The sequence below is a fragment of the Misgurnus anguillicaudatus genome, chromosome 22, assembly GCF_027580225.2.
Source record: "Misgurnus anguillicaudatus chromosome 22, ASM2758022v2, whole genome shotgun sequence".
Taxonomy (NCBI): domain Eukaryota; kingdom Metazoa; phylum Chordata; class Actinopteri; order Cypriniformes; family Cobitidae; genus Misgurnus; species Misgurnus anguillicaudatus.
The window spans coordinates 4,689,369-4,701,405 of NC_073358.2; the positions used below are offsets into that span (position 1 = coordinate 4,689,369).

General features: G+C 39.4%; 1 protein-coding gene across 1 annotated transcript in view; it reads right to left on the reverse strand.

Moving 5' to 3' along the window:
* The window catches only part of bckdk (branched chain ketoacid dehydrogenase kinase), a 36,851-nt gene that overhangs the window by 20,537 nt on the left and 4,277 nt on the right, over positions 1-12,037 (reverse strand). Inside the window, exon 3 of the mRNA XM_055200498.2 lies at positions 10,574-10,684. Coding sequence (XP_055056473.1) covers positions 10,574-10,684 — 111 coding nt within the window. The remainder of the gene's footprint in view (positions 1-10,573; positions 10,685-12,037) is intronic.

The following is a 12,037-nucleotide window of genomic DNA, read 5'->3' on the forward strand; positions in this document are numbered from 1 at the left end:
AATATACAGTTTTAAGTAAAAAACAAAAAAGAAATATAAAAACGAATACGTTTTGGTGCAGACTGCTGCCACATGGATTGACATTAACTTTATGGTAATAAGCTATGACGGAGTTCGGCAGCAACCAAACGGAAGGCGGAAACGTTCGGCGGCAACCAATCAGAAGGAGGAAACCTCTGCATGAGAGGATTCCAGAGAATACATTCGAGCATCAGAGCGCAGGGCAGCCAGATCGTTTATTGACTTGGGCCAAATACAGGAAAACGTCATGCAAGTAGTCAAGTGGTCAAGTGCAAAGACAGCAAGTGTGGTTATTTGGACACAGCCAATGTTTCCCCTTGAGCTAAAAGCCAGTTCGAAAAGGATACGATCTTTAATAAGATCCTATTTTTGGTACTAAAACAACATCAAGGTTCTTGTTGGACATATCTGCGCGTTGCTCTGCCTCACTTATTCTCTTTAATTTCTGTTTCTTTCTGTCTAACTTCGTGGCGAAAGCATACCCTGTACCGGTGGAGCGAACACGAGCACATCTGGCTTGCACAATAATAAATGATACTTCCTTGCGGCCGCTGTTAGTGATTGCGTCATGTCGCAAGAACTGTCGCGACTACCTTTCCTCGTTGAAATTATAATTACCTGAATCCTAGAAATGCTGGATTAAGATCGTTTGGAGCGTTGAATAGAGATCACAATCTTTTAACGATTAATCTTGCATCTCTATGCTAAAGTACTGTGGAAGTCCTTATATGGGCACTTAAACCAGAATAATGAATATGCAAACACCAAACAAGAGCTGACATGAAATTAACATCAGAGAAGTGTTGATGTTTGTGAGGTAAATTTAAGTGTGTGCAGCTGTCCAATAAACCCAGCATCATGGAAACAATGGATATAGTTTGTTTATATGGGGTAGCAGCGGCAGGTGCATTTGAGTAGCTGGATTTCATTGAAATGAACCGGGTCATGAGGCACCGGCGGTAAGTAAAACTGCATCAAATGTCTATGTTTTGTTGCCAATCGGCACGTAAGTGCATACAATGTAAACAACAAGAAAGTGTAGTGAATCATAAGTTATCCAGAGATAGTGGAACAATGTTTTTGTTCGTGTTGCTTGCTCGTGACTCGCTCTTCCTGAGGTACTCCTCGAGAGGGGGCAGGGTTTTTTCAGAAAGTAGCGGTACAGCTGATCTGCCTTTTTAAATCTGATAAAACAAAAGATTTTTCAGAGAAATGAAGGATGTAGTACACTATGGGGCGGTTTCCCGGACTGGGATTAGACTAGCCCTAGACTAACGGCGCAGTCACACGGGGAGTAAGCGTTAACGCTTAACGGAGGGCTTGTCTGAGGCGTGGCCAGCGGCCAATCGCAGTGGCCGCTACACATGCTCCGGTCTTCTATAAACATAATTGGCTGACTCTGCCTAGGCTATTTGCATATGGTGATCTGATTGGCTGATGCACACGTTGCTGCTTGAAAAGTTGAGAAATGTTCAACTTCTGCCGTGAGCAACGGCACTGACGGATCCACAATTCAGTTCGGCAACACATGACGTCACCCATTAAAAGTTAATGGGAAGCATTTACGCTTATGCCCCGTGTGAATGCGCTGTAAGGCTGTGTTTACAAGGAAACGATCTGAAAAAGAAAAACGCAAAAGTGGCGTTGCGTTATCACTTTTTATTTCGCGTTTATACGAGCGTTTTGAGGGGAAAATCTGTGTGCATATGGTGACGCAAACGTGTGTGATATTCGATGTAGTATGCATTCCAGGTGGCTAGGTGGCAATGTGAAGCACTGACACACAACACCACCAAGTCCGCACATCTGCAAATATTTCATACAACTGCTGGAAAGACTCTTGTACATTTATCAGAGCTGCACAGATGCCTGTGACGTAAACGTGTAACCGACAAGAGCCACTGTGAGCAGACTTTTCATTTTTACCCTTTAGACGGGAACGCGACGGTAGATCGTTTTTAAGATTTCCACTCTGGAGGCACTTTTTTGCGTTTTTAAGCCCCAGAAACGCTCTCGCCATCTTTAAAATCTGAAATATATATTTGTTTAGACTTTTTCGATGTGTTACTTAAAGTGATAGTTTACCCAAAAAGGATTGTTGATCTTTGTTTACTCAACCTCATTGAGTTGTTTTAAACCTGTATGAGTTTCTTTACTCTGCTAAACAAACAAAAAAATGTTTGATAAATTAAAGTAACCACTAGTGATGCTCCAATGCAAAATAAAAAAAATAAGACAAACTGATGCATTCGTTTTCAGTAGGAAAAGGCACATTGTTTGAAATCAATACCAGGAAACTATGTGTGTCATTCAGCAGGACACTTTAACACAGCAGCACACCCACTGTTCACAACATTTATAAGAGGAGTCCTGCACGGGTCCCGCCCCAAATCCACAGTAACACCTGACCCATTATCCCATAGCAGCATTCATTTAATTCCGTACCTGACCCAACCCGTTTGAAAAAGATCACGACCCAAAACCACACCCACAAATCGCCCTGTACCTAGAAACCTTTGACGCTCTTCAAACAGAATGTGAATATAAAGCACCGTATTGTTTAAAAACAGCTGCCTATCAGTGTTTACAGAATCAAGTTAAAACGGTCTTGGGTTTTAGACACATCGTTTCCTGACCCACATCTGCACCGCACGTTAAAGTTGGCATGAAATGGAAGTACCGATTGTCTTATTTTCACCGTGGTGACGTACATCCGAGCGAAACAGCTTCTAAAATGAAAAATGTCAGGGCAGGACTTGAATTGTCCATTGAGATCTGATTAGATCATTTGAAGTTGGGTCACGTTGCCATTTGCTAATCGCAGAGATCTTTTCCCGAACGCCGCCCACCTGCCATACCATATGACTGGAAGTAAAGAGAGATCGTTTTGAGGAGGGGAGAAGATTTGCATTTTTGATTAAAGATTATGAAGGCACATATAACTAAGCTCACAAATTAGGCATTTGTAAAACAAAATACCACAATATTCCAAAACAAATGACAGTTTGTTTATTTCAATTTCATTGTGAAGGATTTTGTGTATATTTCTTTCATGTGTAATCAATGTCTGATGTGTAACATTGCAACTGTGCCCTGATGTAATTAACATATATGTCTGCAGTGAAGGTGTGAACCAAATGGCCTATAGAAACTGATCAGTGTGAATAACAAAGAATCACCATTCCTCAGTGTAGACCGCTTGATAGACCAATCTCCTGTAGGAGGTCCTAACAGGTTTCTATTGTTTGTAGGCCTTTTGTTATCTTGTATAAAGTTCTGTCCCACAGACAGAACTTTGGGTTAAGAATGTAGAAGGATTTTGTGTATATTTCTTTCATGTGTAATCAATGTCTGATGTGTAACATTGCAACTGTGCCCTGATGTAATTAACATATATGTCTGCAGTGAAGGTGTGAACCAAATGGCCTATAGAAACTGATCAGTGTGAATAACAAAGAATAACCATTCCTCAGTGTAGACCGCTTGATAGACCAATCTCCTGTAGGAGGTCCTAACAGGTTTCTATGGTTTGTAGGCCTTTTGTTATCATGTATAAAGTTCTGGCCCACAGACAGAACTTTGGGTTAAGAATGTAGAAGGTTGACACGACAACATCGCTCCTGAAGAACAATGCTACATAAGAACCTTCATTAAATCTCTTTTCCCCACATGCACTTGGTCCTGCTTATTATTTTACGTATTAGATACATTCTAATACGTTGGCGAGCCATGAAAGACTGAGCAGCCAAATTCAAGAAAATCTAACAATTTGGCGGAGCCAGCCAGGAGAGACAGATAAGAAGAGCACTCATGACTGCAACAAGAAGAGAACTGAAGAATTTGGAAGATTCTAGTTTCTGAAGATCATTGAAGACAAATCGACTATGTTTGGGGACTTTGTTTGTGGAAACAACTACCTTAATGACTTTGTCTTAAAAAAAATCTTCAATTGGTGAGTGAAACTTATCAGCTCTCTTAAAGAACTACATAAGAAATTAAGCAGACCAATGTTCATAGTGTAGCATTGTTAATCATTTAAGCTTGGTCCTTTCTCTAAATGTCTGTAGGAATTGTTAAGAAACAATTTAGTCCATTCATCTAGAGATTGTAGAAGTAGACGCTTGGTCCTTTCTCTAAATGTCTGTAGGACTTGTTTAGAAACAATTCAGTCCGTTCATTTAGAGATTGTAGAAGTAAAAGCTTGGTCCTTTCTCTAAATGTCTGTAGGAATTGTTAAGAAACAATTTAGTCCGTTCATCTAGAGATTGTAGAAGTAGAAGCTTGGTCCTTTCTCTAAATGTCTGTAGGAATTGTTTAGAAACAATTTAGTCCGTTCATCTAGAGATTGTAGAAGTAGAAGCTTGGCCCTTTCTCTAAATGTCTGTAGGAATTGTTTAGAAACAATTTAGTCCGTTCATCTAGAGATTGTAGAAGTAGAAGCTTGGTCCTTTCTCTAAATGTCTGTAGGAATTGTTTAGAAACAATTTATTCCGTTCATCTAGTGATTGTAGAAGTAGAAGCTTGGTCCTTTTTCTAAATGTCTGTAGGAATTGTTAAAGAACAATTTAGTCCATTCATCCAGAAACTGTAGAAGTCACAGAAATAGTTTGGGACTGATATTGCTGCAAGATTTTAGGATTCTTGACTGGGTGCTAATCAGTAGCCACTATTTGGTTAGATTCTAACAAGGTTAGAAAAATATGGTCTAGAACCAAAATTATGAAACTTTAAGTCAATTTGCCTTCCATTGAAAGATATGGAAAGTTCTGAGTGACAAACATTCTGAAGTAGGATTCAGAAAGAAGTTGAGTTTAAACTGTAAAGTCTAATGTTTATTGGTGTGCAAACTGTAGATGCATTTTATTCTTAATTGTTGTATTAAGAACAAAACAATAAGTTAGCGCAAACTAATTATTGTTATTAAGAGTACATTTTAGAAATTTATGTTTGAGTGGGTTTGACGACTGTATACTCCAAATGGTCAGTCTGAATAAGCACCTTTAACAGATCTAACACCTTTTATTTTGTTTTCACACCTCTGAGGGCACTTCTCCTGTACTGGCCATGGCTGAGTCTATGAAAAACAATGGTTGTGGATCTAACCTGAGACCCACTACAGAACGGCATGGAACAGAACCTCCAAATGTAACCATTGATCAGATGATGGAAAATCTGAATGCATATTTGGACAAAAGACTGGAGATAAGGACATGCCATGATGACATCTGTAGGAAATACAGTATCAAGCACTCAGAGAGTGGACAATGGGCTTTGCCAGACATCAAAAGGGCTTATGGAAAGATACAGCGGTTAAGGACAAACACCAGAAAAGATGGATGGTCTGTGATTTTGCTCATACAAATTCAACAGCACCGGCAGAAGTGTGAGATGGACAAACTACAATGTGAGATTGAAGCTGAGAAGGCTAAGGTTCGAGCATTAGCTGAACAACTGGAAAATGAAGAGAAAGATAAAGAACGTCTGTTAAACCAGAACGAGATGATGTTGAATTTGATTTGCAAACAAATGGAATCAAAAGACTGTTTTATAACAAGGACATCAACTAAAGAATCTAGCAGCTGCAACAAGCAAGTAACTGAACAAGAAGTTACTGAAAATCAACAACGAATGGCTCTGCTGAGAGAGCTACCACATGATCACTGTGAAAACTGTGATTTAGATAGAGAGGCTAAATCAACTATTCACACCTATGTCCCAAAGAGCAGATCTATGGTCAGACTTGCTCCTGTTATTGTCAAAAACAGAAGAACTGAAATTGAAGTTGACAATGAGGAGGAGTATGAGGAGAATGGAGAGAGACAAACTCGCACTGTGACAAAAATGGTGAAGACATATGTTCCACATAGAACATACCAGCCAGCAACTCCTGAGCAGATTGACAAATGGTCAAGGGAACTGCCCGATGTATACAAGCATCCACGGAAGGTTTGGCAAGTTCTACAAAGACTGCACAAAATCTACACACTACATCCATTAGATGGCGTAGTCATTCTCAATGTCAATTTGAGGGACAGTGACCAAAACAAGCTAACTGAAAGTGTCAGCATCAAAGTTGGTGAGTCTCAAGAGAACATTGAAGCTGGATGGGAAGCCGTAAAGACATTCTTATTTGAATTAAAACCTGCAGAGATTAATTGGGGTAAAATTACATCTTGCATGCAGAAGACAGGGGAAAGTGTCACAGAGTTTGAAGATCGCTTTAAACAAACTTGGCTGGAACATGCTGGTTTGAATGAGAGTGAGGATTTTAACAAGGACACTGGTATGCCTTTAAAAACTGCATTTGTAAATGCACTGAAACCAGAGATCTCTAAAGCTCTGAAAATTCGTTATGATGACTGGGACAGCATTGGGGTTGCTTTTAATCAGCTGGTTGAATGGTCAACAAAGATTGAAAGAACACAAGATGTCCAGCTGAGAACCTTACAAACAAAATCTGTGACGAGCAACAAGAGAGTGAAACAACACAAACACACAAGTGCAAACACCAAACATGGAAGATGCAGGTATTGCAACAAGGAAGGACACTGGATTCGAGATTGCAGCCTGAAATTAAGAGACCAAAATGTTGATGAGGACCACCTGGATAGAAGATTTCAGCAGCTGACAGTAGAACAAAAACAGACTCTACTAAACGCTGTTGAGTGGCAGGGAAACTAAAGAACCCCTCTCTACAGCACCAGCTAGTGGCTTTTCATCCAAGACCTGGTGGAGTTTTTGAAACAGAAGCACACAGAGAAAACTCAACAACAGAAGGTGATGCCCTACCAGATGATGCTGTTTATCGAGCCGTGAAGGAGAGGGGTGCACAAGCGGCATTAAGGAATCTCAAACAAGAAAGACACTTGACTTTAGACATTAAGCAAGTTGAAGATGACTGTTCCGGAGAACAAATGTTGTTGATGAAAGGTTCAGCAAAACAAAAGGATGATAAGCAAGACAGCAATTATGCCCATAAGAAACCTAGATTAAGCCCTTTAAAAAAATGTCACAGGCAGGCCCATGCCCTTACCCATGTCCAGAATGACTCTGAATGACTCAGCCTGGCAGTACAGAATCCTGAAGAGCAAGTTTTAAATGTGTGCCATTGTGAGTTAATTAGTCTGCCTAGAGATGAGGGATAGATGGCAGTAGTGTTTATTAGAGTCCATATATTGCGGGACTAGAGTTTTTAGGCTCTAGCATGTCGTCTGAGGATGAAGAGGTAAACATACCCCCACTGGTAAACACTGTAGTGTCCTGCCAACATTAAATAGGGACAGTTTTAATTGCAGGTAGAAGTTGTTTGTGAATAATCTGTTTTCTTTGGCAAGATACGTTCCCCTTTTCTCTTGTGTGTGATTGCAGGTGTTCCGGTGTTCCAGTGTTTCATAGAATAAGCAAAGTCCTCTGATGTTTGGCACCTTCACCATATTGCACCAACCACCAAGCAGAAACCTGGGAAGATCCACAGAACACATCCATGTCCGCCATTTCCACATTACTCTAACTTGCAAATAACCTGCAGGACTCAGCAGAGTGCAAAAAGACCAAAACGCAACCACATCCGTCAAGTCCACATGATTACAACTTTTAAATGAAAGTTTAAAAAGGACTCATGCATTTTCACAAAGAAATGCATCCATTTTTACATTGAAACCTTTTTCAGTGATCGCAAGCAAGAACCTGTATACTGCATGTGTACATGATTTACAAAATCTTTTATTTTAATTTTTTGTGTGATCAAAATATGATCAAATGGGGGATTGAAGGATTTTGTGTATATTTCTTTCATGTGTAATCAATGTCTGATGTGTAACATTGCAACTGTGCCCTGATGTAATTAGGGGTCAAGCCCCGAAGGGGCGTAGAACCCTATTGTTATTGTTAGTTTTCTTATTATTATTCTTGTTCCTCGTTCTTCCACCCAAAAGTCAATGGCAGCCCATAGAACCGTACATAGGAAAGTTATGAAATTTGGCACACATGTAGAGGACAGTCACAGAAGTTACTATAGCAACATTGGTGTGTCTGACTCAAACCCTCTAGCGCCACCAACAGTCCAAAAATCCACTTATGTTCATGCTCACAACTTCTGACCCGTGAGTCCTAGAAAATAAATTCTTGTTTCCTCTGAATCCTTGGCTCATGATGATTCAATTGCACATGTTGATGTCATTTGTGTCATGCACATCTTTCCGCCATTTTGAATTTTCCGTAAAACCTACTTTTTCGAACTCCTCCTAGACCGTCCGTCGGATTTGCATGTCCTTTGGTATGTAGCATCTAGAGACACCCCTGACAAAAAGTTATCAAAAGCTTTTTGATAGACCAATGCGTTCTCGTATAAATTGACAACATATATGGCGGCGAGCACGCCAAAACGGACGTGAGGCCGTATCTTCGCAAAACTTTATTGTATCGACACGAAACTTGGTATATGTCATTACAGTCATGACCTGAGGGTGCCTGCAACGTTTCGTCACAGCGCCACCTAGTGGTCACGAGATTCGAAAAATGCCTATTCTCGCTTATAACTACTTCAAACTTGAGCCTAAAATCACGAAGGTGGTCTTGTTAGATTCCTTGAGGCATGCCGAGTCAAACGATACCAAACGGTTTTCGGTCGGCCATTTTGGGTGTCGGCCATTTTGAATTTTCTCATTAAGTTCAGTATTTCACAAACAGAATGGCGTATCGCTACGAAATTTGCCATGGTTCATCAGTGACATGTTCTGAGCGCACCTATAAATCTTTAGGACGGCGCCACCTAGTGGTCAGGATATGTAAATAAATTGTTTAAAATCTTTATATCATTTGATTAAATTGCCACTATGACATAAGACTTCACTCTATTGATTTCTTGGCTCATGCTGAGTCCGACTGTACCAAATATGTCTGAGTCAAACCTACTTCCTGTCGGCCATTTTGAATTATATTGAACACCTACTTTTTCGAACTCCTCCTAGAGCGCTCGTGTGATTGGCTTGATTTTTGGTATGCATCATCTAGAGACACTCTAGACAAAAAGTTATCAAAAGCTTTTCGGTAGACCTATCCGTTGTCGTATAACGCATCAAAGAATGCGAGGGCGAGCACGCCAAAATGTGTTTGAGCCTGTATCTTCGCAAAACTTTTGCGTATTAATATGAGACTTGGTATATGTCATACTAGTGATGACCTGAGGGTGCATGCACCATTTCGTCACACTGCCCCCTACTGGTCACGAGATATAAAAAATGTCTACTTTTGCTTATAACTATTGCAAACTTGAATGTAAAATTATGAGACTGGTCTTGTTAGATTTCTTGAGGCATGCTGAGTCAAACGATACCAAATGGTTTTTGGTCGGCCATTTTGTGTGTCGGCCATTTTGAATTTTTTCTTTAAGTTCAAGTATTTCAGAAACGCAATTGCTTATTGTTATGAAACTTGGTATGGTTCATCAGCAACATGTTCAGAGAGGACTTGTAAACTTTTCGGCGCCCCCTAGTGGTCAAGAGATTTGAAGCTATATCTCTGCATCTCTTTATCGTATTTACACCAAATTTGGTGGGTGTCATCACAATCAAGACCTGAGTCATAATTTATTGTTTGGTCAGTGCCCCCTAGTGGTCAAGTCATTTAAGGCTATATCTCCGTATCGCTTTATTGTATTTACACTAAATTTGGTATGTGTCATCACAGTCATGACCTGAGTCACCATCTATTCTTTCGGCACAGTGCCACCTAGTGGTCTCAAGATACGAAAAAATTGCTTTTTTTCATAAAACTAATGCAAACTTAGATGTTAAATCATGGCAGTCATCACGTATGAATCATTTTTTGCCATGTTTGGCTTGACCCCGGTATCGCTGCTTGCAGCTATATTTAACATATATGTCTGCAGTGAAGGTGTGAACCAAATGGCCTATAGAAACTGATCAGTGTGAATAACAAAGACTCACCATTCCTCAGTGTAGACCGCTTGATAGACCAATCTCCTGTAGGAGGTCCTAACAGGTTTCTATGGTTTGTAGGCCTTTTGTTATCATGTATAAAGTTCTGGCCCACAGACAGAACTTTGGGTTAAGAATGTAGAAGGTTGACACGACAACATCGCTCCTGAAGAACAATGCTACATAAGAACCTTCATTAAATCTCTTTTCCCCACATGCACTTGGTCCTGCTTATTATTTTACGTATTAGATACATTCTAATACGTTGGTGAGCCATGAAAGACTGAGCAGCCAAATTCAAGAAAATCTAACAATTGCAACCCTAATATTATTCCTGTTACATCAAATATTAGCGGTTCACCCCTCGGGGTACCCACCCGCCTGCAGGACTCTGTTTATAAGTACACGGTGTTCTGATGACAGCAGCTTTAAATATTCTGTTCAATTACAATTTGGATCTCTGTTGGAACACTGAATCGACCTTGACTCACATAATATCCTCTTCGAGAACGTCAGGGTGAAACTAAACTACCAGACCAGCTTGTAGGGGAGCGTTATACAACCCTTTACAAAAACCTATAATAAGAGAGATTCGTGAGAGAAGCAGAACTCACCACTTGGAGGATGGTTGGGTTACATCCGATAATAAACGGCAGACTGCGGAAGCCTTTGATGCGATGGGCAATACGGACAGGCAGCTCTTTCTGTAGGTACTTGGCACTGCTCTGCATTAAAAAAAAAAGAAATAGACACGCATTTATATGCAATATTAACTGTTATAAGACAATTAACAATTCATAAAACACAAGCAGCTGAAAATTTGCTAGCACTCATAGAAATGTACCTAAAATATCATTGTAGTCTCTCAGAAAAAAGGTAATAACGCTATCATTGGGACAGTACCTTTCAAAAAAATAAAAGCTTTTTACCTAAATAGTGGATATTTTTAATACTTCTTTGTACATATATTAATACCAAATGTATAGATATCTGTACCTAAATGGTATAAATTAGGACCTTTTTAAGGGTACAGTCCCAGTGACAGCTGTTGTACCTTTCTACTTTTTGGACATATTCTTTAAAGTATCTCAAATGTATCATATAAATGCAAATGTTATACTATGGTAACTAATGGTAATGCAAAATATACCCCAAGTGCTAAATAATATACCATCACATTACCATGCTTTTATCATAGTACTTTTTAAATAAAATGTTCCTACACTGTCAGAAATAAAGGTACAGGAACTGTCACTGGGACAGCACCCTTTAAAAAAGTCCTAATTTGTACCATTTACATCCATATATGCACCTTTGAGTGACTAACAGTGTTGGGGGTAACGCATTACAAGTAATGCGCATTACGTAATAATATAACTTTTCTGAAGTAACGAGTAAAGGAACGCATTACTTTATAAATGTACACATTAATATTTGAGTTACTTCATAAAAAAGTAATGCGAGTTACTTTTCAGTTTAATTAATTCAATTTAAATATAAAATAATATAATGTACTGAATTTAACTGAACGCATTTACATAGAATTACGCACTCGGTGCGCCTGAACGGGAGAAAGAGATCAAGCCTCAGCCAAGTAAGAAAAAGTAACGCAAAAGTAACGTAAGCATTACTTTCCATGAAAAGTAAAGTAACTAAGTAATGCAATTATTTACTTTTTTGGGGAGTAACTTAATATTGTAATGCATTACTTTTAAAAGTAACTTTCCCCAAAACTGGTGAACAATATGCACTCTTTAGAAACGTGTACAAATGGTTGATGTATTTTTTTTATTACATACATCAAGCATGCATCCCAACACAGATCAGTGCAATGTTGTGGAGCTTTTCCATTGCATAGTACCCCACGGTTTGGTTTGGGTCAGCTAACTTTTGAGAGCTTTTCCAGTACGTAGTACCCAATACTTTTTTGTATCACCTCGGTCGGGGTTCCAAAACATGACGTGAAAACACTGTAGATCACTGATTGGTCTGAGAGAATCGTCACTATCAGCGTCGTCACAATAATGTAAAAGATTAGCTTTACCTTCGCGCTAGCTTGCGCTGTATTGAGCAAACCT